Source organism: Pipistrellus hanaki (assembly GCF_964339955.1).
Source record: "Pipistrellus hanaki genome assembly, chromosome: 10".
In the NCBI taxonomy this organism is placed as follows: Eukaryota; Metazoa; Chordata; class Mammalia; order Chiroptera; family Vespertilionidae; genus Pipistrellus; species Pipistrellus hanaki.
In genome coordinates, this window is record NC_140512.1 from 56,944,160 (window position 1) to 56,971,817 (window position 27,658).

Genomic DNA, 27,658 nt, shown 5'->3' on the forward strand with positions numbered 1-27,658 from the left:
TTTCTTTCTTTTTTTCATTTCAGAGAGGAAGGGAGAAGGAGAGAGAGAAACATCAATGCTGACAGAAATCATTGATCAGCTGCCTCCTGCATGTCCCCTACTGGGGATTGAACCTGCATCCCAGGCATGTGCCTGTGACTGGAATTGAACCCGGGACCCTTCAGTTCACAGGCCAACGCTCTATCCACTGAGCCAATCCAGCTAAGGCAGTTTCATATTATTTCAAATCCATTTGTTTAAGTAAAGTTGATTATAATAATGACAAAGAAAAAAATAGTTGTTTTTAGAAGTAAAGTTGTTTTGATGTAAGAATGAAGTAAGTCATGCCAGGATGTCAGCAATGACAGTGGTGATAAACCACTCAGAGCCCCTTGGAAAAGATCTGCCTCCTGCCCACGCTGGTGCTTCGTTTCCTAGCGGTGTGCTCTAGCAACAGGGGATTTTCACTTTTGCTCTGGCAGCTGAAAAATCAGCTCTGAGTTGGATGCTCTCTCTCTCATTGTATAAAAGAATACACCTCTTAATTCTTTTACTTTATTCCTTCACCTCCCCTTGCATGGAAAAACAGTATGATCTGTCATTTGTTTGGAGTCTGTTATTTCATTATTTGGCTTATTAAAATATATATATATATATATATATATATATATATATATATATATATATTGATATATGCTATTAGCTCATAAAATTATTACAATTCCCAGAATAAAGGTGCTAAATAAATTGCTGGTAAAGACAAAAATCAGTCTCTGAGTAAAATTTTTGCTGCCTCCCCATCCCCACTCACTTCATCTGTCTACTACTTCCTCATCCTTCATTCCTCACTTAGAAATCAGAAGCCTCCCCAAGAAGGCATTGAGATTTCCTTTCCTCAGGACAGAATAAGTTTTCTTTCCTCCTACTTTTTGGTCTATCAGAATACTTATTAGATTGGAATATACTCATCTCTGCCCAGTAAAATGTTATCAGATTGTCTGATTTACTGACAGTTGAATTCTCAGCACAATGCCTGCCACAGTAAATATTTGTGAATAAATGCATGAGAGAAAAATATATTCATTTTACTTATAAGGAGCTAGAGAGTTGTGTAAAATGTTTGTTGAAGGTCACAGAGCTAGTAAGTGGTAGAGACAGGATTTGACACTGGTTCAAGTGACTGAAGTTCATGATCGCTGCGCCTTTACAGGAGGAAAGAGAATATGGTCATACTTAGAAGCAGATTTCTGGTCACCTCTGTGCCTGGGCAGCATCAGACCAGAGGGGGTGAATTGAATGTGGAGCGGGTGTAGAGGTGAGAAAGCCTCACCTCTCAAGAAGACTGATACAGGAACTTTTGCCAGTTTGGAAGCATGGTGGAGATTGCATTTTTGGCTTCTCTCAATAGAAACCCCATCTACTTACTATAAGATGTGTCTAGATGGCCCTGTCCCAGGACAGGGGTCAGGCATTTTATATCAAGGGTGCTGTGAATATATTTTAAGGAACTATTTGAATTTTATGTATACTGGCAAGCTTTTCAAAATGTATTTGATTTTGTAATATTTACCAATGACTTATTTACAAGCTATTTACTCAAATAAGTGAAGCTGCTTAAGAGAGAGAGATTCTTTAAAACCTTTAAAGGTGACAGTCCTGTGTGATGGAGAACACAAACACACACAACTGAGAAATGGACAAGATTCATTTAAATAACCACCCTATTTTTTGTACCCCTTTAAGAGTAAGTTTAGGAAATATAACCCTGGTAGCAGTCAAAGTATATTGAGCACAAAACACATACACTAAACAGACTGAGTCAAATGCTTTTACCTGCACTAATAACTTATTCCTTAGAACAATTCTTTACAGGGAGAGAAGAGCCTATGATCCTCATAGTAGATGTAACATTCTCTACAGAAGAGGGCATTAATGCTAAGAAAAAGGTGAGCAACCAACTGTAGGGCAACAGCTAATAAGGGACGGAGTCAAGATTTGAACCCAGAACGTTCTGACCATATCTACTCTTTTTTTTTTTTTTAATATATTTTATTGATTTTTCAAAGAGAGGGAGAGGGATAGAGAGTTAGAAACATCGATGAGAGAGAATCATCGATCAGCTGCCTCTCGCACACCCCTTACCAGGGATGTGCCCGCAACCAAGGTACATGCCTTTGACTGGAATCGAACCTGGGACCTTCCAGTCTGCAGGCTGACGCTCTATCCACTGAGCCAAACCGGTTTCGGCCATATCTACTCTTAACTATTTAACTAACATGCTTCTAAGGTGGCCAAATGTGCCCCTCCCACCCCATCCTAGACCTGCATTAGTAGAATCCAGAAGATTGGCAAAGAAAGAATTCTCAACTCTCCAGTAACTTTCCTTTGGGGAAACATGAGAAAACAACACTGGAGTGACTTCTGTCTCCATTCTCACAGGCCTACTTCAGCCATCCTCCATACAGTTCTTTCTGAAATGCAAATCTCAGTCACAGAGACTCCCTCCTTAATATTGCAGTGGCTTCCCTTCTGTGTTAAGATAAGGTTTCAGTTCCTTAGCATAGAGCATGAGGCCCCCTACATCTGGCTTTGACTTACTTTCCTTCCCTCTCCTCCTTTCTTGTATCCCCCAAAATTCATATGTTGAAACCCACACCCCTATATTTGGAGACAGGGCTGTTATGGAGGGAGTTAAGATTGAATGAGGTCATAAATGTGGGCCCTAATCTGATAGGATTGGTGTTCTTTTTTCTTTTAAAAAATATATATATATTTTATTGAATTTTTACAGAGAGGAAGGGAGAGGAATAGAGAGTAAGAAACATCGATGAGGGAGAATCATCGATCAGCTGCCTCCTGCACACCCCCTACTGGGGATGTGCCCGCAACCAATGTACATGCCCTTGACCAGAATCAAACCTGGGACCTTTCAGTCCGCAGGCTGACTCTCTATCCACTGAGTCAAACCGGTTTTGGCGGATTGGTGTTCTTATAAGAAGAGGAAGAGGAACCAAATATTTATCTACCTCTCTACACTTCACCTCTACCCTTCCCCGCTGCAGGTGCACAGAGGAAAGGCTATGTGAGAAACCATCAAAAAGGTGGTATCTGCAAGCCTGTTGAGACCTCACTGAAAACCAACACTGGCACCTGGATCTTGGACATGTAGCCTCCATAACTTTGTGCCTTTTAGACCGCCTAATGCAGTATCTTGCTATGACAGTCCAAATGACTGACACAGAATTTCACTGAATGTTTATAAAAGAGAAGGCTCACAAAGTTATCTTGATCAGCCCTGGCCAAAAGAATTTTCTTCAGTGATGGAAATGTTCTATATATGCTCTGTCAAACATAGTAGCCACCAGACACATGTGGTTTAGTACTGCTGGGGAACTCAATGTTTAATAGTTCAATTTATAATGAATTCAAATTAAGTTGAAATAACAATAACCACAAGAGGCTAGTGACTAATGTATTACACAGCACTGGTCTAGGTGATTAAACTTGAATCTTGCTATCACATCTGATAACATAATCTTCTATGTAGATTTTTAAATTAAGTTATTTCTATATGGTTCATGTAGTCCAAACTTTATTAAAATGCATGATAGCGAGCATAAGGCATTATTTTTTTTTAAATCTTAAGAAACAACAAAAAAATTGTATAACATTAGAGGTGGAACTCAAATTCTGTTTTAAAGCAAAACAATTTATCCTGTGCCTGTGACAAACTTCACAGCAGAACAAAATTCATATTAACCTTAAGAAAGATAATGAGCTTTTCCCAATTGGCTATATTTATATTGTAAGTCAATGTAAAGGATTTATTTATACAACTATATGATTTGAGTAGTGGTTAAAAAACTTTTAGTTAATGGATCAACTTTGTACCCTATGCTGTTGTCATGTAATAAATAGCAAGATCAATCTTCATTTCATTCTCCTAAATGCCATTAGTCAATGCCTCTGGCTTCTTAGTAGCCTTAAATAATTATATATTGATTTGCTCTTGCTACAGTTATTGGCTTTAACCACTGTCAAGTTTTGTCACTGTGGACCCTGCCTGTCATGCTCAAATCTCTTGGGGGGGGGGGAAGCCATAAGGAAATCTCCAGCCAGAAGTACCACCTTTATTACAAGGTTGCATGTTGTTCTGAATCTCTATCTCCTCTTTGCAAACAGATGGTGAAGCTAGGTTAAGGTGACCAGACGTCCCGCTTTTGGTGGGACAGTCACAATTTTTAACAATTTATCCCACATCCCGCGGCATTTTTAAAAAGTCCCAATTTTAAATTGTTAAAAATCGGGACTGTCCCGCCAAAAGCGGGACATTTGGTCACCTTAAGTTAGGAAGGAACCCGAGGCTTCCTTTTTCTCTATCCCCAGAATCCCAAAGTCGGTGGCTAGCAAACTCAATTAGGAATGTATCAGCAAGTGATAGCAACCTAGATTAACTCTGGGATAAACATATATTTTTCTTTCACAGACCACGAGGATAGAAGTATTTTTAAAAGGCTCGACCGCCACAGGGCAGACTTCTCTGCAATTTTCTTGGTTTTTCCCTTGTAGTTGCCGAATAGTTGCTTCAGTTCTAGACTTCTTAAGAAGAAGAAGGAAGAAGAAGAGGCAAAAGACCAGTACAAGAAATTCCTGCCCATTTTTATCAAAACAACAAAAACCTTCTGAGAAGTCCTCAGCACTGGGCTTCTTCCTTGCTTCTGGTCTCAATCTGCCCTTCCTAGAACTCTGTCCTATTTCAAAGAATCACTCCTTCTCTCAATGAAGAATCCTGTACTCCCATTCTCTCTAGACTGAAAAAACAAAATAAAACAAAACAAAAGCAGTGATCCTATCTTTTATTTCTGCTGCCTCTGGTGTAGGGCCCCCATTACAGTCTCTTCTAAAGGCCCTGCCTCCATGGGGTGGCGTTAACACAGGCTTCCTCGTGTCTCCACCTTCTCCTACGTGTGGCAAGACCCCTGTCCTCTGGAGGACTGAACCTGGACTTATATTGCCCTGTGCTACTCACTGTGGCCCCAGCAGCTCTAGCCACACTAAATACACCCAGAGATTCCTGTTCCTGAGTTTTTGCTATTCCAATTCCCTCTACTTAGAATGACCTTGAATTCCGTGCAGATACAGATTTTCCCATACAATCCTCTGATATACCTGCAATCAGAAATGACACCTCTGTATCCCCAGGTCCCTTGGTTTATACCTTTCCAATGGTATGCAGTACACTTTCCCTGTATCATGGTTATTTCTATAACAGTTGAACTGGCCTGTGAGGTTTTGGTAACAAGCTCCTATGAGTCTTAATTTTTGTGCTCCCTATATGCGTGATAATGCCTTGCACAGACTAAGCACTGAAAGAGTATATTTAGAATTAAATTGTAAATATTTAGTTTGTTCCAATGAGCAAGATGACGTATTTACCTTCTCTTTCTTCCCCTATAACCATCACATATCATTTGAGTTTTCTGGAAATTGAAACTGAGAATGTAGTTGGTGTCTATGGTAGAAGTTGGGAATTATAGTGGGAATCATTATCATTAGATAGATCCAGACAGAGGATAGTTCATTGAAAAATGAATTTTATTTAAGTCCTACCAACAACTGTCTGTGTCTTCACCTCTTCTTGAATCCTGGAACAGGTGAGCACATATCTTAACATTAGCTTGCCCCATGTATTAGATAGGGTAGGTCAGCTGCAGAAATAACAATTATTTAGTGTCTTAAATAATTCAGAGTATTTCTCTCTCACATAAAAGCCCAGGATGTGTCTCTTCTCAAGTAATCATCCAAAGACCTAGGTTTGTGGCCGCTCTCCCATCCATTAACAGAAATTCGAATAGAACAGCCTTCCTTTAAAATCAAGAGCTGAGGAAGGAGGATCATGTAGTGATGCAGAAACATTTTGAGGAAGAGAAGAAAGACATCGAAATGGTCACACTGGAGAATCTCAATCTTCTACATGTAGTAGGAGGACTCAAGAGACAGAAGACAGGGTGAATCTCTAAGGAAGCAGTGACCCCACAATTGAAGATGAGGCACTTTCCGAGGTAGACAGGGCCCTGGAATAGCCGGGAGTTAAGGTCAAACTGAGGCTGGGATTCTGCAATGTGTTGGCATGGTCCAGCCAGGACAGCCAGTGTCCATTATCAGAGTGAGGGGCCAGAGCAATAATGAGGAAACAAAGCAAGAAGTCAGGATGTGGGTGAGCGGTGATGATGGGGAATGTACAGGCGAGGTGAGGAGTGGGGAACTGCACTGTGTGGAGATGGAGGTACCAGCGTTAAAGGACCAGAGCCCAGACAGACAGGTCATTTGCTGGGAGTAAAGAGCAGGGGAGGAGTTAACTTAAGAGGCCAGGGTTTAGGTGGCAGTTTGAAGGGGCACCCGGTTCTCTCACAGTGGACTTCAGGATAATCCATACATTTTTTTCTGGATCCATACATTTAATTCATTAAAAGAAAAGCTATTTCGTTTTGTTTGTTTTTTTAATGTTTTTATTGATTTCAGAGAGTAAGGGAGAGAGAGACACAGAAACATCAATGATAAGAGAGAATCATGATTGGCTGCCTCTTGCATGCCCCCTACTGGGGATGGAGCCTCCAACCAGGGCATGTGCCCTGACCAGGAATAGAACCCTGACCTCCTAGTTCAGAGGTCAATGCTAAACCACTAAGCCACACTGGCTGGGCAAGAAGAGCTATTTCAAGTGGAAGCACACCTTATTTCTGCTACATCATATCAACACCACAGAGACATTTTGATGTCAGAAAACATCTCTTTTTCCTCTTCACCCCAACTCTTTGTTTCCTGTATTTGTGAGGGGCATAAATTCCAATAAGAAGTGATCTTATGAAAAGATAGGTCTAAAATTATACCAAACCTGTTGTTCAGTGGAGAGCAGTTAACATAGTTTGCTGTCTTAAGGGTGCTTCAGAGAATAGGATGCTGCTTTAGGCTGCAATTGAAACAGGCTAAACGGCCATCGAGTTATGTGATATTTATATCCTTTTTTTTTTTTTTTAAAGAAAAACTCTTTCTCAACACAGGGCCTTTGAGCTGTTTCCCTCTGCCTTCAGCTCTGCTTCTACAGCAAGGAACAAAATGGTCAACAAGGAGCGAAAATGGCCACAGAAATATCTCTCAACACACATGTTCTTTTTACAAAGTAACCCCCAAATTCCTCCATGAAGAGGTGGAATCTAGGGGTGCTCTACCTCTCAGAAGCACGCCAGCGCCTTTCCCTGCCCGTCTTCTCCCCCTCTCCTTCCCGCCCCCCAGGCACATGACCTTTACCTTCCTCTCCTCCGCTCCAAGGGCCCTTCTGCTTCTATAACTTGTTGTAGCAGGCTCACTTCAACTACCTCTGTAACTTTTGAAATAACTTTCTCTTATAATTTGAAAAGAAAAAAGAAAAAGAGGTGGAATCCATGTTCCCACCCCTTGAACCTAGGTGGACCTCTGCTCTGCTTCAACCTATAGAATACAGCAAAACTGATTTCTTAAGTCACTTCATAAACATGCCTCATGCCTCAGCTGAATCAGAGAGACACTGATTCAGCTGCCTTCTGCACACCTCCCACTGGGGATGTGCCTGCAACTAAGGTACATGCCCTTTTGACAGGAATCGAACTGGGGACCCTTCAGTCCACAGGCCAATGTTCTATCCACTGAACCAAATCACTTAGGGCCCTTACACCTCATTCCTTTGGAAGACTTGCACTTGGGACCCAGCCACCATGCTTGAGAAAGTCTGAGCTACTACATGGAGAGCCTGCATTCAGGTGTTCTGGTCAACAGCCACAGCTGAGTTCCTGGCCAATACCCAGCATCAATAACCAAACGTGTGTGTAAAAGAGCCTTTCGATGATTCCACCCCCTCACTATTGAGTCACAGCCTTTGAGTCTTCCCAGCAGAGGTCACAGACATTGTGGAGCTGAGACTGGCAACTTCCTTTGGGCCCTTTCTGAACTCCTGCCCCACCGAATCCAAAAGCATCACAAAATGGGGATGATTTTACTCTAAGTGTGGAGTGCTTTAATAGCAGCAGTAGTGTCTGGAACTGGGTTCCAGCTTTTAGCTATTATACATAAACATTCCTGTGCGTGCATTTCTTTGGGGGATCATAGGTTATGAATATTAACTCTAGCAGCTAACGCCAAACTTTTCCCAAAGTAGGTGTGTCCATTTCGACTTCCTCCAGCAGTACGTGGGATTTCTAGTTGTCAAACGTCCTCACCAATATTTGATATTGCCAGTCTTTTAAATTCCAGCCTTTTAGGTGGATATGTAGTAGTATCTCATTATTATCTTAATTTGCATTTCCTGGACTTCTAATATGGTTGAGCATTTGAAAATATGTGTATCCAGGCCCTGGGTCAGGCCCTAGGGTTAGATTGCAGGTCGCCGGAGGCCTATGGGAAGCAACCAATTGCCTCCTGATCAATGTACCTCTCTCACATTGATGTTGCTCTCTTTCTCTCCCTTGCTCCCTATCTAAAATCAATATATATATATATATATATATATATATATATATATATATGATATTTGGTCATAAAGATATTCTGCTATATTATCTCTTAGCTTTATTACTTTGCCTTTCTCATTAATAACAATTTTAGGAGGTTCTGTGATGTGATTTTGTTTATCTTCCCTCAAATCATATTTCCCTCAAATCATACAGCCATCTACATGTAAATCTACTCCAAAGTGAGGTAGGAGAGTGAAGGAGGATCTAATGTTGGAATATCCTCCTGGTCTCAAGGCTTAGAAGTTCTTCATTGTAAAACAAGTGATAAAGTAAAAAAAATCCCAAGGCCTTAGAAGAGTAGGACTCTTTGTTCTTCAAACAGTCTAATCTAAGTAAATCATTTGAGCCCAACCACTACAGAAGAGGTTACCCACTCACTCTGTTCTCCCTTCTCAGGTGTCTCCTCCTTTCTCATTGTGACAGCCAAACAAACAAGCACAAACGTTCCCACTCCCATCCTGTCTTTGTGGCCAGGACAAGGTTCCGGTTACAATGCACTAACAGCCTTGCGTTTGACTCTAAATCTGAGTTCACAGGACATTTCTCTTAATCACCTTACCAGTTGGAAGGGGAACTGGTGCCTCGGAGCACTCGCAGCAGCCTTGTCTTTCCCAAGTCTGCATCCCCTTTGCTCCTGTTAACCCAGCGCTGGCTCCCCTGTCAACGACACTGCTCAGGCTCCAAGGGGAGATGCAATGAAGGGACCTTTCAGTATCAGGGCCGCGGAGCTACCCAATGCAGAGCATTGATCAGACTGCAGGGGGAGCCCGCGCACAGACTCCTCGAGGCCGCCTTGCTCTTGTCAAGCTTACTTTGGCTGAGATCAAAGTAACTTACACCAGCTTTCTTTCCAAACATCGTTTGGTTGAAACAATTAAATTGCACATTAAATTATAAGACAAATGAAGAAAAGTAAGAAAAAGAATTCAAAGTCCCAGGAGACTGAAGAGAAACCGGTATAGCGAGTAGAGACATGGCTGCAGTGAATTGTCCACACTAGAGTGTGGGAGAAGAGAATCAGGGAGTAAATACGTAGAGAAATCCCCTAAACTTTAGTGCTGTGCTGCCTTCCAGAAACAAAAGAGAAAAGTAGAGCAGCCCAGAGTAAGCTAAAATCATTCAGGTAGTGGAGTCTTGAGAGAGGAAGAGCGGTTTAAAAAAAAAAAAAAAAAAAAAAAGTACTTTTTTATTTATTTTTATTGATTTCAGAAAAGAAGGGAGAGGGAGAGAGAGAAACATCAATGATGAGAGAGAATCATTGATTGGCTGCCTCCTGCACGCCCCCTACTGGGGATCAAGCCCGCAACCCAGTATGACAAAAATCGAACCCAGGACCCTTCAGTTGCAGGCCCATGCTCTATTCACTGCGCCAAACCAAGTAGGGCAGGAAGAGCGGTTTGGTGCAGAGCCAAGAACTGGACCCGAGGACCAGTGAAGAGGAATGAAGTGGGCTGAGGACTGGTGATGAAGGGGACGCCAGCTGGGCTGATAATGAAACTGGAACAATGGACCCTGCAAAGTCTGATTATTGTGTTTTTTGGTGCCAAGCCAGAGGCAGTAATTACCTATCTTTTTTTTTTTTTTAAAGTATATTTTTATTCATTTCAGAGAGGAAGGGAAAGGGAGAGAGAGAAACATCAATGATGAGAGAAAATCATTGATCGGCTGCCTCCTGCACGGCCCCTACTGGGGATTGAGCTAGCAACCTGGGCATGTGCCCTTGACTGGAATCAACCCAGGACCCTTCACTCCACAGGCCAATACTCTATCCACTGAGCCAAACCGGCTGGGGCTATAATTCCCTCTTTACATAGCTTGCTGTCTGGGTAGCGTGGTGACCGCTGCTGGGCTGCGTGGGTGCTGTTTGGGGGCTCTAGTGAGTGCAGTGAAGAGAATAGCTCTGGGCTCCTGGGACAGAGGAAAGTAAGATCCTTACCCTTTGTAAGGGCGTTTTCCTCCCCTTGCCTTTGGGTCTTGAGGAGCAGTGGAAAGTTACTGAAGCTAGAGCACTGAGCGCTGCTCTGTAAGACCTGGCACAGACTTATTTTCAGTTGTGGCTAGGTTACATTAACACGGCGCCCTCTTGCTCTAGCGAAGGCCAGGTCAAGACCACACAGCCTTTAGAGAGCATACAAGCAAAGACCTTGGATCATCAGTGATTCATTCCTCCTCACCCTCCCCTTTAAAAATTGCAAAATTTTGGTAGATCTTAAAGGCAGCACAAAGATAGCCAGTCAACTATCCCTCAAGTAAGGTAACTCTAGGTCAGAGAAGGAATGTTATGCAAGAGGCTTAGTGAGCCTGGAGACCAAGAGGGTCAACTGAAGGAGCAGAGAAACAGGAAAGGCAGGAATGCAGAGTTAGGGCAGCCAGGGTGGGGCTGGAGATCTCCTACACTGGAACTATGGCACTCATTCAATAAATAATAATGTTACCCATGAGCACATGATAGAAGCAGTGATAATAGTAACAACAACAATAATATTATACTTACATAGAATGCTCTTTATAAGAGCATTATTAACAGCATTATTAACTTGTATAATACAACAATCCTATCAGGTAGGGATGTAGTATTATAGTCCCATTTTATTCACTGGGAAAATTGAAGCACAGAATGTTTTAAAATGTTAGCCTTAAAAAAAAAAAAAGTAAGCTCTAAAAGGGCTTATTCACTGCTGCTATCTCAGTGTATGATACTTGGGTGGTGTTCAATAATGACTTGTTAAATTAATAGTTAAATGACCCAAATTCATGCAGATGGCATGGCAGGGCTGGGATAAGAACTGGGGTTTGAGTATATTTAAAGGTCCCACTGTTAATTTCTGAGTCATACTATCCTGGATACTATTATAGAAGATGAGCTTCGTATGTCTTTCAGCCTCAGTTACAGCTGCTTGGTAAACCTTGCCCTCTCTCTTAAAGCTGGCTATCTGAAGGAATACTTCCTAACTCCTTTTAGAAGACCAGCATTACCCTAATACCAAAGACATTACAAAAGAGGAAAACTGAGCCAATATGTCTCAAACATAGATTTAAAAAAATCCTCAATAAAACATTAGCAAATTCAATCCAACAATGTATTAAAAGAATTATACACCATGACCAAGTGATTCTGTTCTAGGTAAGCAAAATTTACTATTTAAAAACCAATCAATGTAATCCCCCCACATCAACAAGCTAAAGAAGAAAAAAAATAATATCAATCGATGTAGAGAAAGCATTGAACAAAATTCCATCCCCATTCATGATAAAAAAAAATTTTTTAAAGACACTTAGCAAACTAGGAATAGAGGGGAACTTCCTCACTTTGATAAAGAACATCAGCAACATCTACATCAGTTGCAACAAATAAAGGATATAGAAAATGAGGGAGGTATGTGTGTGTAGAGGTAGGGGCTATATGGGACATCTCTATACTGTCCTTTCATGAACCTAAAACTGTTCTTAAAAAAATAAAGTCTACCCCAGCCAGTGTGGCTCAGCAGTTGAGCACCTACCTATGAACCAGGAGGTCATGGTTCAATTCCAAGTCAGGGCACATGTCTGGGATGCAGCAGATCAGTGATTCTCTCTCATCATTCATATTTCCATCTTTCTCTCCCTCTCCTTTCCTCTCTGAAATCAATAATGTGTGTGTGTGTGTGTGTGTGTGCATCCTATCTAATAAAGAGGGAATATGCTAATTGAGTGTCATACCCTCACAAACATGGTTGCGCCCACAGCCAATAAGGAGGAAATATGTTAATTGATTGCCATGCACTCAAAGATGGTGGCACCCATAGCCAAAAGATGGTGGCGCCCAGTCCCCTCAGCCCCACTGGGGTGGCAGGTGCGTGGCATGCCTGGGCCCGCTCCCGGGCAGGTCTAGCTGCTCCACGTGCCTGCCTCTGGTGTCCTCCAGTCCCCTCAGCTCCCCAGCCATTCAGGGCTGGCTTGAGGCACAGGCAAGCCTCAGATGTCAGCTGCCCAGCACCTAGGACTGGTTGGAGACACAGGCAAGCCTCAGATGGCGACTGCCCAGCTGAAGCCCAAGGCCCAGGCAAGCCCAGCCGCCCAGGGCCCAGCTGCCCAGGGCCCCCCGAGCCACCCAGGGTCCCCTGCTGCTCAAGGCCCCCCGAGGCTCAAGTAACCAGTGCCGGCTGAGGCTTATGCTGCTGGCAGTGGCGGCAGCAGAGGTATGATGGGGGCATCACCTTCCCCTGATCGCCAGGTCACCTCCTGCACCCGAGGGCTCCTGGACTGTGAGAGGGGGCAGGTCAGGCTGAGAAACGCCCCGTCCAGTGCATGAATTTTCATACACTGGGCCTCTGGTAAATATATTTTTTCTTTCACCCATTTCACCCACCCTTCACCCCCTCCAACCTCTGGCGACCACAAGTCTGTTCTGTGTCTATGAACTTGTGAAATCAATAAAGATATATTTAAAAAAAAATAAAATCTGTGGGTATGGTGATTTTTTTTAGATATAATAACTAAGGCATGATTCATGGAAAAAATTGTTAATAAGCTGGACTTCATTATAGTTAAAAACATCTGCTCTTTAAAGACAACATCAAGAGAATTAGACAAGTCACATATTTGTTAAAGACTCATCAGATAAAGGACTATTATTCAAAATATACAAAGAACTCTTAAAACTCAACAATAAAAAAGCAAACAACCTGATTTTAAAATGGATCAAAACCCTTACTAGGCACCTCACCAAAGAAGACATACAAATGGCAAATAAGCATATGATACAATGCTCTACATCTTATATCATCAGGGAAATGCAAATTAAAACTACACACCTGTTAGAATTTCTAAGATCTAAAACACTGACAACACCAAATGCTGGCAAGGATGTGGAGCAACAAGAACTCACATGCATTGAGGGAATGCAAAATCAATAAAAATATATTTTAAAAAAATATTCTCGAACTATATGATCCAGCAACCATGCTTTTTTGTTATTTACCCAAAAGTGTTGAAAACTTACACACACACACACACACACACACACACACACACATACACACATACACAAACAGGTACATGGATGTTGATAGCAGCTTTAGTCATAACTGCCAAAACTTAGAAGCAACCAATTTATCCTTCAGTAGGTGAATGGATAAACTATGGAACATCTGGACAATGGAATATTATTCAGCACCAAAAAGAGATGAGCTATCAAGCCATGAAAATATGTGGAGGAACATTAACTGTTTATTACTAAGTGAAGGAAGCCAGTCTGAAAAGGTTACACACTGTATGATTTTATTATGTGACATTCTGAAAGAGGCAAGACTACAGTGGTAGCAAAAAGATCAGTGCTGGGGCATAGGGGGAAGGAGAAAGGTGGAATAGGTGAAGCACTGGGAATTTCTTAACGTGGTGAAACTCTTATGTATAGCACTGTATTGTGGAGACGTAACATTGTGCCTTTATCAAAACCTATAGATCTATACAGCACAAAGAGTGAATCTTAATGTATGCAAACTTTTAAAAATTATGTAGAGATAAAATGCAGAATGTGACAAAACAATCTAACTGTATTACAAATATATGAAACAACGTCAGTGAAGGGCGTGGGGGGAAAAGTGCTGATTTAAGTAACTTTGGAAAGGAGTGGAGTCCGTAGACTAAAGCTAAAATAAATTGGTCTAAGTATTGTACAGAATTTACAGATAAGCAAGAGGAAAATAGAAAGATCTATGTAGTAATGGATTAGAACTGAAGACATCAGAATGAACTCTAGTTTAACATAGATAAAAATGATTACATATAGAGCTATTTATAGAGGTGTCTATATACTAGTACATGGGTTAGAACACATATATGTCCTTGCTGTGTCAGCTGAGAGAACCTAGAAGCTCTGACATGCCAGTAGCAAGTACACCTAGCCCCAACTTTTAAAATATGTTTTTATTGATTTTTAAGACAGAGAGGAAGGGAGAGAGAGAAACATCGATGAGAGAGAAACATTGATTGGCTGCCTCCTGCACAGCCCCTATTGAAGATTGCGCCCACAACCCAGGAATGTGCCTTGACCAGGAACCAAACCAGTGACCTCTTGGTGCATGGGTCAATGTTCAACCACTAAGCATGTCATCCGGGCTTGCCCCAATTTTTTATTCTCATACCATTTTCCAACAAAAGGTACCAGGGCTCCTTTTGGAAAATGGAAAATGCCTAATTCTATGACTAGGACAGGAAATATACAGGTAAGCCTGAAACATGTAGAACCGGAAAGTAAGAAAGTGCTCACATCCCCGCCCCCCCCCCCCTTCTCTTAAAAAACCAAAGCCCACAATAACGGGGGTATGCAAAAGGGACACAGGAGTCAACTGAAAGAGCTCCCAATCGCCAAAGCTGGAACAATTTTAGCATAAAAAGAAATAAAGTAATGCATTGGATTATAATCCAAATAATAAAATAAGTATCCATAAACCCATATTGATATAATAAATGATTGAAAACATGAATAAAAGAGAAGAGAGAAATCTGGGCAGAAGAAATCCAGATGATTCTGTAGATACTCTGCCCTTGAGTAGGTAAAACCAGTTCCCACTCCTTAAGTGTAGTTGTGCCTAAGGACTTTATTGTATGGGAAGCAGGGGAGGGGGTGGGGATAGTACAGTAGCTTCACTGGAGAAACCCAACAAGCCCTACTTCAGGGGTAATCAAGGTCAACACCAACAGAGATAAGTCATGCTGACAGTGTGCGCACTTCACATGCTCTGACGAAATGGCCCTTTCCACCCCACCGGTATCCTTTTTGTGGTCTTCTTCCTCCAAACCCATAAGCCCAGTCTAAGCATGAGACAATCCCAATTGTCTACAAAATACCTGACTCCTCAAAATAGTCAAAGTTATCAATAAGAGGAACGTCTGAGAACGTGTTACAGCCAAGAGGAGCCTAAGAAGACACGATGACTAGATGCCATGTGGTGCCCTGAACGGGCTCCTGGAACAGAGAGAGGGCAAGAGGACATCAGGGCAAAGCTGAGGAAATCTGCAAAGGTGTGCACCTCAGTTAACAGTAATATCAATATTGGTTTATTAACCACAACAGATGTACAATACTACTGTCACATGTTAATAATAGGGGAACCTGGGTGAAGGGTGCATGAGAACTCTCTACAGTCTTTGAAATTTCTCTGTACATCTAAGACTGTCCTAAAAAAAATAAATAAATAAAGGTTATCAGCATGAAGTATATTTTCAACATGGACTGCTATCCGTTCCTCAGCTCCTCCACCCCTTGCAAAGTGGGGTAGGGGGTAGGGAAAGCCTGGGGGAGCACAGAGCTGGCAGTCTCCCGGGAAAGCTTGAACTTGAGGTTTCTCTTACTGGTTGGGTCTGAAAACAGCAGCCAGGACGCATCACCATCCTCACACCGGTGCGCAAGCGGGGCTGGTGCGCTCTAGGACCCAAGCAGGCCCTCTCCGCAGGTGACTGACAGAGCGCACCTGACTGCCCAGGTCTGCTGTGATCCGAGGCACGCAGTGCGCAGTGCCCATCCTGGCGGCTGCGGGCTGGGCTCTACCCTCCATCCCCACCACCTGCCCCCTGCCCTTCCCATCACCATGGATTTCCTCTCCAGGTCTCCTTGGGCCCTGGGCTCTAACCGCTGCCTGTCGCAGCTCTGTTGGGGGTTGTCCATGGGAGTGCAGACTCACCTCCCCGCCAGCGAAGGGCAACATGGGGCGGGGTCGAGCTCAGAGGTGAGGGGCTCGAGAGGAAAAAGAGGGGAAACGGGGAGCTTTTTTTGTGCTCCCAGTTCAAAGACACAGATGGGAGGCCTTGCTCTTTACGCCTTCCCTGGCACGTCCAGAGGGAGCTGGCAGCGGCGTCCTAGAAGCCGAGCAGAAAAAGCGCCGCGAGTTGCTGGTGTTGGAGCAGGGTCTGGGCTGGGAGCGTGGGGCATCTGCACAGAGCAATGGGAATGGGGGGTTGCACCTTCAGCGCCAAGTTTAGAAATACCTAGGGGCTTTGGAGATCCCCCCGGTTCCTGTAGCCAGGAAACTAATAGGACTTCAAACTGGGAAGCCCGTGCTGCGGGAGAGTGGTTTGGAGACGGGCGGGCGTGGTGTGCGCTCTGGAGAGCAGAGGACTGGCGTGCGATGAGAGCTCTCGGAGAGAGGGAGCGTGGGAGCTGGGGCACGCAGCCTGCAAGGAGGCACCAGAGGAAAAGGTAGACATAACCTGGGACTTGGGCCACCTCCCCTGGTGAGCATCCAAAGCCCGAGGTGAGGTGTCAGACAAAGCCGGCAGGGTGCCCGCGCGGCTGCGCCATGCCCTCTCCAGCTTTACGCACGGGCTTGTCCGGTCTTCTGGCGCCAGCAGGAGGGCTGGGCAACTCCAGCCGCCTCTCCCTAGGACACATCTCTTCCCACAGCCAAGGGGCTTCGCACTAGAGGCTCCCAGGGGCAGGGGAAGCCAACAGTCAGGGCTCACCATCAGGGTGAAGGACAGGCTGGAGTGGCCATGGCTGCCCCAGAGAGGGGCACACAGCCTGGCTGGCGCTTGGCAAGACCTCTGAGTTAATGTATAATTGTGAGCAGATGGCGGGGGCTGGCAGCAGCCTGGGGCCTGGGCCCAGCTAATGAGGGACAATTAGCCCCAAACCTGGTGGGGGCAGCTGAGAGAATCGGGCGGTGAAAGCAGATATTTGCTCCTCAAACAGTCTGGCGCATGAAGCAGAGGGCTGAGTGGCTGAGCTTTCGGGCTGGCTGGGCCCCCCTGCCAGGGCCCTGCCTCTCTCTTCCCTCCCCTCCATCTCCTCTGGGTGGAAAGCCTGTTTGTTCAGACCCAAGAGTGCATTGTAAAGGCGGGGGGAGAGGGTAGTTTATGGGAGGAATCTCTGCCACCACCATCTGCCAGGGCTTGTCCCTTCTCCCCCTGACACCCCTCTCTCCACCCTCACGCAGCTGTCTGTGGGAATAGCAGGTCTGGACAGGGAGCCTTGTACCCCCAGGTGCAGGGGCAGATGGAGGGAAGAGAGATGAGGCAGGAAAGGAAGACTGAGAGCAGGCTGCCATGTGCTTCCTTGGGACCCCCTCTCACCCAGGATGGCTGAGTGGAGCGACCAGCAATCCCAGCCACCCTGGGACGGAAGGGGCTCCACAGGCAGTGGGCATGTGCTGGCTGCCCATGATGCTAAACCCACTGCTGCAGTCTCCATGCCCCAGGGCTCCGGGCCAGCTTGAGGAGGCTGGGGGAGGTTGGAAGAGGAGGGGGTCCACGTAGCAGTGATGCAGAAAACCCACTTCTGGGACATCTTTGGCCTTGCTTTGAGTTGTAAGAGTTCCTCATCTGTTTTGGATATTATATTAACCCCTTGTCAGAGCTGTTGTTTGCCAGTATCTTCTCCCACTCTGTTGGTTGCCCCTTTGTTTTGTTGGTGGTTGGCCTTGCTTCGATCCCAGCCTTAGGATCAAGCTGAATTGACCATTTTCACCACCACCCCTCTCCCAAACCAAAGCATTTTCCAGTGAAATCCCTGTCCCCTGCCCCTGGGTCTAGTCTTATTGCTTCTCACCCTGCCTCCTTCCAACCTGACTTCTGGGAGGGTTTCACAGAACCTGAGGGATGGCACGGACCCGAATGGCTTTCCATGTTGGTTCCTTCCCAGGTGACCTGCCCAAGCTTTGTTGTGATGGCAGCAAAGTTTCCATGCACTGGGGGCTGTTTCACTACCAGCCTCCCACTCCGCGAGGACCACCAGCTTCTGGGTGCCTCCACCCCAACAATGACCCAGACAACCTGTGGTGTTCTCTCATTCATAACTTGGAGTCTAAAAGCACCAAATCCCTAGTGGAATGGAGCCTGGTTACATCTGGAAATGGAAGAATGAAAACCAGGCTGCACACCTGCTCATCAACACCTCCCCTTCCCCCTGCATCCTAACTACCTTCAGGGGCTCAGTCCCAACCCCACCACTGCTGCCAGTGCTCTGAAGTCCAGGATCCCCCTACTTCCAGGCAAGAACTCATCGACGGTGTCACCTCAGTCAGGGAGCCAATTGGAGAATTGGCGAGGATGCTCTGGGGAGAGAACTGGTGCCATGGGACACACACTCTTCTCCAAGCACCCCCATCCTCTCAAAGGTCTAGGAGCCAACTTGGCCAGTGTTTAGGTATCAGTCTCTACACCCATTTGTATTTTATACTAATACACACAAAGACCCAGGAGTCTCTATATCCAGTGTATTTTATACTAATACACACAAAGTCCCAGGAGTCTCTATATCCAGTGTATTTTATACTAATACACACAAAGACCCAGGAGTCTCTATATCCAGTGTATTTTATACTAATATACACAAAGACCCAGGAGTCTCTATATCCAGTGTATTTTATACTAATATACACAAAGACCCAGGAGTCTCTATATCCAGTGTATTTTATACTAATACACACAAAGACCCAGGAGTCTCTATATCCAGAGTATTTTATACTAATACACACAAAGACCCAGGAGTTGACCCAAGCATCCAGGTATGTGCATTCTAGCTGGGAAGATGTGTCTTTGTGGTTTTGGAAGTAACTTTGGGTTTCCGTGCATTCGAAGCCTTGGAGACACAGTCTGAAATTCCCCATATTCCTATTTCCCAATCCCTTCAGGAGTACTGGCCCCTGAGTGGGTGCACTCAGAGCCTGGGGGTCTGCATGAGAGTGGGTTTGTACCTGCTCCAGGCTGGCAGCTGGACACAAAATAAGCTCTGATGGCTCCCCATGGAAGGACACAATGGGTCACTGGCTGTGGTTTGTCCTGCCTCAGGGCTGGTGTCAGTCAACCCCATGCACACCTCCCTCCTCCTCTGCTCATGGCCTGTGACATCACTGGCTGCTCCCAGAAGGCTGCCCTCTGCTCCTGAGCACCGGCTCTCTGTACCTCTGGACCCCTGGCAGGACTGGCTCAGAAGCAGAGTGGAGGCTGTCACCAGGACCAGACCACCACCACCCCTGGAGCCTGGGGGGCACCTGCATAGGAGACTGAGAACCTCCCCCTGAAGATCCCACCTCATTGCCACCCACAGGTAGCTCCCTGCAGGCTCATTGTCTGCTCTGCCTCCCATGCTGTCTCCATGTCTTTGTGTGGCCAAGTCAGCTTCTCTCCTCCTTTGTCTTATAGCACCCAGCCTCCTGCCCCTTCCACCCCCAACGCTGCTTTCCCATCTTGTAAGCACCAATTATTTCACCAGCCGGTTAATGTGAATGTTGGGATGTGTGGTGTGGCTGCTGTGGATGGAGTTTCCGGGAGTTGGGGCATGGTGATTTTAGGTATGGATATGGAACAGCTCCTCTGAGCTCTGGTCACTTAGTGGGGGGACACAATTCTATCAAGGATTCAGGGTTTGGCTGGTATTCTGAGCTCCTGCCCCCCAATCCTGGCAGAGCCCTTCACACTCCCAGCTTAGCTCTCCTCTCTCCATGGCTTTGGTAGCAATTACACAGACATGAAGCAGGAGTGGGGGGCAGAGAGGGAGCTGGGGATTTCAGCTTTGGGTGAGGAACTGGCTTCCAAACCCTGGGTAGCTCCTGACTTGTGGGAACCTCAGTTTTATTTTTGGAGAAGCTTTTGCCTTCCTTCCCGACTTTCTGAAAATATGAGAGTTTGAAGGGGAATGTGTCTCTGCCCAAGAGAGAAGTGAGTAAAAGCCAGTTTAGTTTCCGAAGTTAAGAAGAAGCTCTGGTTCCACACCCTCTGTGAGTGCACTGTTTCTCCCTCAGCGGCACTGCAATCTCTTGGAGGGCAAAAGCCTTGCCCCCTTTCTTTTGACTCCCTCCATCCCGAACAGCCAGCAATATGCTCATGATTAACAGCCTGTTCAGAACATAATTGCAGATTAGTTAATTGAACCAAGATGGCGTGGTTATTACAGGAAAGTTCTAAGCCTAAGAGATTCTCTGCAGTGGTCACCATCCCTGCCCGGGTTCCAGGCATGAAAGGAGGTGGCTTCAACTCCAGCTACTTGCTGATAAAAGCAAGAAAGACGTGGGGCACATGGCCTGTGTTCCTTGCTTGTGCCCCTATGTTGGTAGCAAACTGTTCTCTCTTGCTTCTCACTCCGTCCCTTCTACATGCCTTTGATACATGCTAGTTGAGTGAATGAGTATCTGATCCCAGAGTTGGTCTCTGAGAGAGAAGCTTCACTATGAGGTCTAGAACTTCCCAGCGTTAACAGGACCAGCAATCCCAGCAAGTGAGAAACTGCCAAGAGAGGTGTCTTCCAGAAGAAGCCAGGACCTGGGGCTTGTTGATCTCTGTTTCCAGCCCGTGAGACCAGAACCTCAGTGCCTGGGGGTGGAGCTAGCCCCAAGTTTCCCAGATCTCCCGGGAGAGCATAAACAATAGGAGCAAGATCTTCCCTAAAGTGAAGGAAGCTTTCTGGCTGGTGGTTTGGGGGAACCTAACCTCAGAAGCTGCCCAGAAGGGAAGGCAGAGCCTTGAACCTGGTCTCCAGCCTCAGATATTTGGCAGCTGGGACCTTTGGTCGCTGATGCCCTCTTCTGGCTGGGCAGCGTATCCTAAGTTTGAATCTGAGCTTAAGAGGCAGAAGCCCACCGAAACCGGTTTGGCTCAATGGATAGAGCGTTTGCTTAGGGACTGAAAGGTCCCAGGTTCGATTCCGGTCAAGGGCATGTACCTTGGTTGCGGGCACATCCCCAGTAGGGGGTGTGCAAGAGGCAGCTGATCAATGACTCTCTCTCATCGATGTTTCTAACTCTCTATCTCTCTCCCTTCCTCTCTGTACAAAATCAATAAAATATAAAAAAAAAAAAAAAAAAAAAAGAGGCAGAAGCCCTTGCCGAAACCGGTTTGGCTCAGTGGCTAGAGCATCGGCCTGCAGACTGAAAGGTCCCAGGTTCGATTCCGGTCAAGGGCATGTACCTTGGTTATGGGCACATCCCCAGTAGGGGGTGTGCAAGAGGCAACTGATCGATGATTCCCTCTCATCGATGTTTCTAACTCTCTATCCCTCTCTCTTCCTCTCTGTAAAAAAAATCAATAAAATATATTTAAAAAGAAGAAGAAGAAGAAGCAGGAGCCCTGGCCCAAGTGCATCACCCAGGGCTGAGAAGGCTACTGAGGGGTCAGAGATGACATTTGTCTATTTGGGAAAAGAGAAGCCTGAACATTGGCAGGCATTACCCCTTTCCACCTCCCTGTACATGGACCTGTGAGACGCGAGACCATCCTCCCTCCCAGGCCCTTATCAGGACAGCCACAAAAACTCAGTCCTGTGCTGGCCCGGTGGTGTTTGACTTCATCACAGGAGGGTTTTCAGGGGTCTTCAAACTACGGCCCGCGGAGGAGTCTGATCCGGCCCGCCAGGTTTTTTGGGCAGTGAGCGCAGCCGAGGTGTTACAGTAGGAATTAGTAGTTCATATAGTCCGGCCCTCCAGCTCTCTGAGGGACCGTGATCTGGCCCCCACTTTAAAAAGTTTGAGGACCCCTGGTTTAAGTAAAGAAAATCTGAATTTGCTTAGCTAACCTCCTGGCAAATTTTAGAAACCTGACCCTTTATCACAATATGCTATATCCTAAGGCCATTCTAAGCAAGAGACTTCACCCCAAACACCCCCGGTGATTGCAGGCCCAGCCCCAAGACTGAGGAAGGAGATCCCAGGAGGAACTCCCCTCCCCAGGCTTCCCAGTTCCTGCCCTTCTGTGAAGAGGTCAGCCTGGAGCATGCCACAGGACGGTAAAGCGCTGGGAGAAGTGGGAAGAACAGAGTGGTGTAAGGAGGGAGGGGATATCTACGGGTTCTGCTTCCATTCACGTGGTTTCATCTGCTCTTGGCCAGTGGTCAGGGGAAGCTCTGTCCAGTTACTCCCTCCCTGCTCCACCCTATCTCCCTTAGATCATGGGGCGGGGGGTCGCAGAGCAAAGTCCCACCCATGAGCCAGCTCCCAAGAAAGAGGCATGTTTGCCGAAACCGGTTTGGCTCAGTGGATAGAGCATCAGCCTGCGGACTGAAAGGTCCCAGGTTTGATTCAGGTCAAGGGCATGTACCTTGGTTGCGGTCACATCCCCAGTAGGGGGTGTACAAGAGGCACCTGATCGATGATTCTCTCTCATTGATGTTTCTAACTCTCTATTCCTCTCTCTTCCTCTCTGTAAAAAATCAATAAAATATATTAAAAAAGAAAGAAAGAAAGAAAGAAAGAAAGAAAGAAAGAAAGAAAGAAAGAAAGAAAGAAAGAGGGATGTTTGGGGGACTCCGGGAGCAGAAGGGGAGCAATCCCCTGTGGGGGTGGGAGACTTTCTCTATGGTGGGAAGCCAGGCTAGAGGGTCCTTCCTGCCCCAGGGTGGGCTGGAGAGAGGGGACACGTGGTTTGTGGATGCCTCCTTCTCACACCCAGGGATCAGCAGTGTGAACCAGCTGGGGGGGCTCTTCGTGAATGGCCGGCCCCTGCCCCTGGACACCCGACAGCAGATCGTGCAGCTGGCAGTCAGCGGGATGCGGCCCTGTGACATCTCACGGAGCCTTAAGGTAGAGGGCTAGAACTTTCTCCCAGGGTTGGGGACAGGATGCAAGGAGAAGGGGTCCCCCTTAAGGCAAGTCTGGAGCTATTTCAGACTCTGAGGGTCTTTGGGACCTGGGTTACTTCCTAGAAGATCCTCTTGGGGGCTGGGGTGGGGGACTTCAGGCTCCCCAAATGAGGCTGGACTCTCTGCTCTGTGGCCCGGTCCCAGGGGGTTCTCTTTGCCTTGTAGCCTCCTCTGTCCCAGGTACACTCCCCTTCTGCCCGTTATGCCTTAGCTGTTCCTGCTTCTCGCCTGACCCAGGTATCTAACGGCTGTGTGAGCAAGATCCTAGCGCGTTACTACCGTACAGGTGTCTTGGAGCCCAAGGGAATTGGTGGTAGCAAGCCACGGCTGGCCACACCCCCTGTGGTGGCTCGAATTGCCCAGCTGAAGGGTGAGTGCCCGGCCCTCTTTGCCTGGGAGATCCAGCGCCAGCTCTGTGCCGAAGGGCTTTGCACCCGGGACAAGACTCCCAGTGTGAGTGCTTCCTCTCCCCACACGCGGGGTTGGCAAACAGGTTATCTGGGGAGAAGATCCTTTCTTATTTTGCAATGAGGCCACCCTAGGCTGGCAGGCTGGACTGCTGGGCTCTCTTCTGAAAAGGGGTGAGACAGGGGAGAAGGAGCCATGGGGGAGAGAAAAGGCTGCCCTTAGGAACTGTGTGGGCTGGGACAGGGGAGAGAAAGGATACTGGGGAAATAGCCTTAGGATGCAAGCCTGGGACTGTGTACCATCTCCCCCCTCAACACCCTGACACCTCCAGGTCTCCTCCATCAACCGAGTCCTGCGGACACTGCAGGAGGACCAGAGGCTGCCCTGGGCACAGCTCAGATCACCAGGTGCGTCTTTGCGTGGCCCCCAGGGATGATCAGAACCAAACCTAAGCAGTTTGCAGTTCATTACAGTCTCATTCCCTCCTGGTGGAAGAAAACTGAGGCTCAGAGAAGGGAAATGACTTCCCCAAGGTCACCAGCTAGGTGTTGGCGGGTCCTGGAACAGAACCCAAGTCCCCTAGCCTTAGGGTCACAGGATCTGCTGATGAAGAGGCAGGGCTGGGCCTCCTAACTCTCCCTCCGCCCCATGCACAGCTTTCAAAGACACCTTTCGTGACCTGTGGGTTATGCCAACCTGGACCAACCATGCTGCTGTTTCCCCCCAAATACCAAGCATGCTCCCTGCTGTGGCCTTGGGTATGCCTCCTACCAAGTGCCTCTGCAGTGACCTCCAAGTGTGATTGCCCACCCCCCACCCCCAGTGCAGCTCTGCTCTTATACCCATGCTGTCTGATAGATGAAATAGAGAAGGGCCGGAGACCGGGATGGCAGGACACACACAGGCTTTATTGGAGGGAAGAGTACCCCTGCTGGCTGCTTCCAGGGAGAGGGACAGAAGAGAGCGAGGGCTGGGGTACAAGCACCTTTAAGGATAGGGGATGGGGCTTAGGGCACTCAGCACAAGCTGATTGGTGATTAGGGACCTAGAGACCTAGGAATGGGGGCTTAGGGTATTTGGCAGGTGCTGATTGGTGGTTCAGAGCTCAGGAATGTCTGGCCGCAGGTGGGGTTTACGTCTGTCCATCAACTGGTGGAAGGGAGGACCTATCACTGTCTCCTGTCCATGGCCCCAGGGCCTTGGGGACCCCATCTGACCAGAGGAATCACCATCACAAACTACCACAAGCCATTGTCCCCCTTTTCAGCTGTTTTGGCTCCAGCTCCTCACACTCCCCACAGCGGCTCTGAGGCTCCTCGAGGTCCCCATCGGAATCGGACCATCTTCTCCCCAGGCCAAGCCGAGGCGCTGGAGAAAGGTGCCGGGCCGGGGCGGGCAGTGGGTCAGAGGAGGCTCAGTGTGCCAATCGGAGGCAGCTGGGTATAAGAGCAGAGCTGCTCTGGAGGTGGGGGGTGGGCATTCACACCTTGTCCCTGAGACCTGCAGGGAAAGGTTGGGAGGTGGAGGCTGTGGTGGTCCTATCTTGGGGACAAGGGCCGTTTAGAATTGCAGCAGGTGGGGAGCGGGGCCTGAAGGGGACACCCATGCCTCGCTCCTCTCCCCATGCCCTTGGGGATGAGCCCCGATCTCTGCAGAGTTCCAGCGTGGGCAGTATCCTGACTCAGTGGCCCGTGGAAAGCTGGCTGTTTCCACCTCTTTGCCCGAGGACACGGTGAGGGTGAGTGGAGCTCTGCCACATAATGTGCACAAACCACAAGGATAGAGTCTGTTCTGGGAAGGCTTTAGGTTCTGGTGAGGTGGAGAAGGGGGCCGTAAGGAGGAAACAAATTGTTTGGAGCAGAAATTAGAGATAAAACCTTCCTTGTTCTCCTCTCCTTCCCCACTTCAAGCCTCTGAGCTGAGAAGGGACAGAGCAAAGGCCAGAGCAGGAAGGGAAATGTCAGGTCTCAGGAAAGGTCAGTGCTCCAAGGCGGGCCAGGAACAGGTGGTGAGAGCAGGAGGCGCCAGGAGGTGGAGAGCACAGCCAGCTACTTTGTTTCTGCCCTTTCTCAGGTCTGGTTTTCCAACCGAAGAGCCAAATGGCGCCGACAAGAGAAGCTCAAGTGGGAAATGCAGCTTCCAGGTAATTTCTCTGCCCATCCATCCATGCATCCATTCACTCATCCTTCCCTCCTTCCCTCCTTCCTCCCTTCCTTCCTTCCCTTCCTCCCTTCCTTCCCTTCCTCCCTCCCTCCCTCCCTCCCTCCCTCCCTCCTTCCTTCCTTCTTCCCCTCCCTCCCTTCTTCCTTCCTCCCTCCCTCCCTCCCTCCCTCCCTCCCTGCCTGCCTGCCTTCCTTCCTTCCTTCCTTCCTTCCTTCCTTCCTTCCTTCCTTCCCTCCCTCCCTCCCTCCCTTCTTCCTTCTTTCCTTCCTTCCTTCCTTCCTTCCTTCCTTCCTTCCTTCCTTCCTTCCTTCCCCTACCCAGCCTTGCTTGCTTCCATCCATCCATCCATCCATCCATCCACCCACCCTCCCACCTAACATTTACTTGGCCCTCCCATGTACTAGGCCCTATGTTAGATGCTGGACAGTCTCTGCTCTTCAGGGCTGCAGTGTCCTCAGTTTACCACCCCTGGAATGTAATCCTTCTTTCCTAGTCCCCCAAGGCTCTGCCAGTTGAGGGTTGTAGCATTCACCTTCTCTCACCCCTGTCAGAAGTTGCTACCTTTCCCAGAATCTTCTTGCCTCTCACAGCCATTGCCCCCTCCCTAGAACCTGGTTTCTCCCTGAGCGGATCCACTCTCACTTTGCAGGTGCTTCTCAGGGACTGACTGTACCGAGTGCTTCCCCAGGGTTCTTCTCTGCACAGGTATCTAAGAAAGAGGGGAGTTTATGAACTTGGAAGACTGGATGGCTCACTGCCTCTCCCATTCCCAGTGAAGGCCTGAGCCAGATTTCATGGCTCTCCTGGGGTCCCCAGTGTGCACACTTCCAGAAAGTGCCCTCCTCACAGTCTGCTACATGAATGGCCCCCTCTGGAGTTGTATAGTGTGCATTCTGGGGTTGGGCAGCCCTGGGGTCCCAGTCCTGCTTAACAGAAGGTATCACTGGCAGCTGAAGGCCTTCTCCTGCTTTTTTTCTAGCAGTCCCTTGGCAGTGTGACCACAGTGGCCCTGCCTGTTCCAGAATCCTTGGGTCCCTCCTGCTATCAGCTGTGCTGGAAGACAGCACCAGACAGATGCCTGAGTGACACCCCACCCCAAGCCTGTCTCAAGCCCTGCTGGGGTAAGAACAGAGGCCATGCCTCACTCCTACAGGGTGAGGGAGGCTAGCTGACTCCACAGGAAGGCATGGATCTCTTCATCAAAGGAAACTCAATAGAGCTTTTCTCCTTGCTTGCATGGCCCACAAAGCTGGGGAGACTAGTATCTCCTGAATCTATAGGACCACCGACAGCCTTAGCAGGAAAAGGCGGTGGGATTGGGATTTGAGTGTTTCTATTCAGGGTAAAGAACCACCATCTGTGACTCTCCTCATCAGTGATTTTGCGAGGGGAGGGGAGGGCGGTGGCAGCAATAATCCCAAGCTCACCTTCTCTCTGTCCCTGCAGGCTACCTGCGCCCCACACCTGAGCCCCCTGCATTTAGTACTGTCCAGCCATCCTTGCCTTTCCTTCCACTGCCCCCACCGCCGTCAGTCTTGGTGCCCCTCGGGCCTTGCTCTGGTTTGGCTCCCCAGTACTGCAAGGCCTGCGACGAGGGAGGAGGGCCAGAATGCAAAGGAGAAGCGGTGCAGAGGGTCTAATCTGACCTGCTCAAGCACGCCATTGCTCCTTCCTCCTTCCTGCATTTCTTCCTCGTTGGTGGACCTTGCCTGGTCCTGCCCTCCTGCCCCTCGTTCCTGCCACCCAATTTGAGGGACTAGAGAAGCCATGCTGCCCCACTTCTCTTAGTGGCCTCAAAAGACCTCCACTTGGCAATAATAAAAACATTTTTTAACTTAGCAGTAGTTCTTATGTCCTTCATGTTTTTCCCATGAGCACTCATACTCCCACCCTTATATTTAACAATTATAAACAGTTTGTTCTATCTATCATATATCACCTATCTATCTGTCTATCTAATCTACCTATGAATGTATGCATGCATGTATCATCTATCTAGCTAATGTATGTATGG

General features: G+C 47.4%; 1 protein-coding gene across 1 annotated transcript in view; it reads left to right on the top strand.

The window, feature by feature from the left end:
* Positions 1 to 27,284, top strand: part of PAX4 (paired box 4) — a gene marked incomplete at both ends in the record, with an annotated part of 30,376 nt that extends 3,092 nt beyond the window's left edge. Inside the window, 9 exons of the mRNA XM_084897328.1 lie at positions 22,884 to 23,014; positions 23,311 to 23,526; positions 23,813 to 23,888; positions 24,749 to 24,859; positions 25,137 to 25,219; positions 25,555 to 25,624; positions 26,294 to 26,349; positions 26,624 to 26,765; positions 27,091 to 27,284. Of these exons, the coding sequence (XP_084753454.1) occupies positions 22,884 to 23,014; positions 23,311 to 23,526; positions 23,813 to 23,888; positions 24,749 to 24,859; positions 25,137 to 25,219; positions 25,555 to 25,624; positions 26,294 to 26,349; positions 26,624 to 26,765; positions 27,091 to 27,284 (1,079 nt within the window). The remainder of the gene's footprint in view (positions 1 to 22,883; positions 23,015 to 23,310; positions 23,527 to 23,812; positions 23,889 to 24,748; positions 24,860 to 25,136; positions 25,220 to 25,554; positions 25,625 to 26,293; positions 26,350 to 26,623; positions 26,766 to 27,090) is intronic.
* Between the last annotated feature and the right edge of the window lie 374 nt (positions 27,285 to 27,658).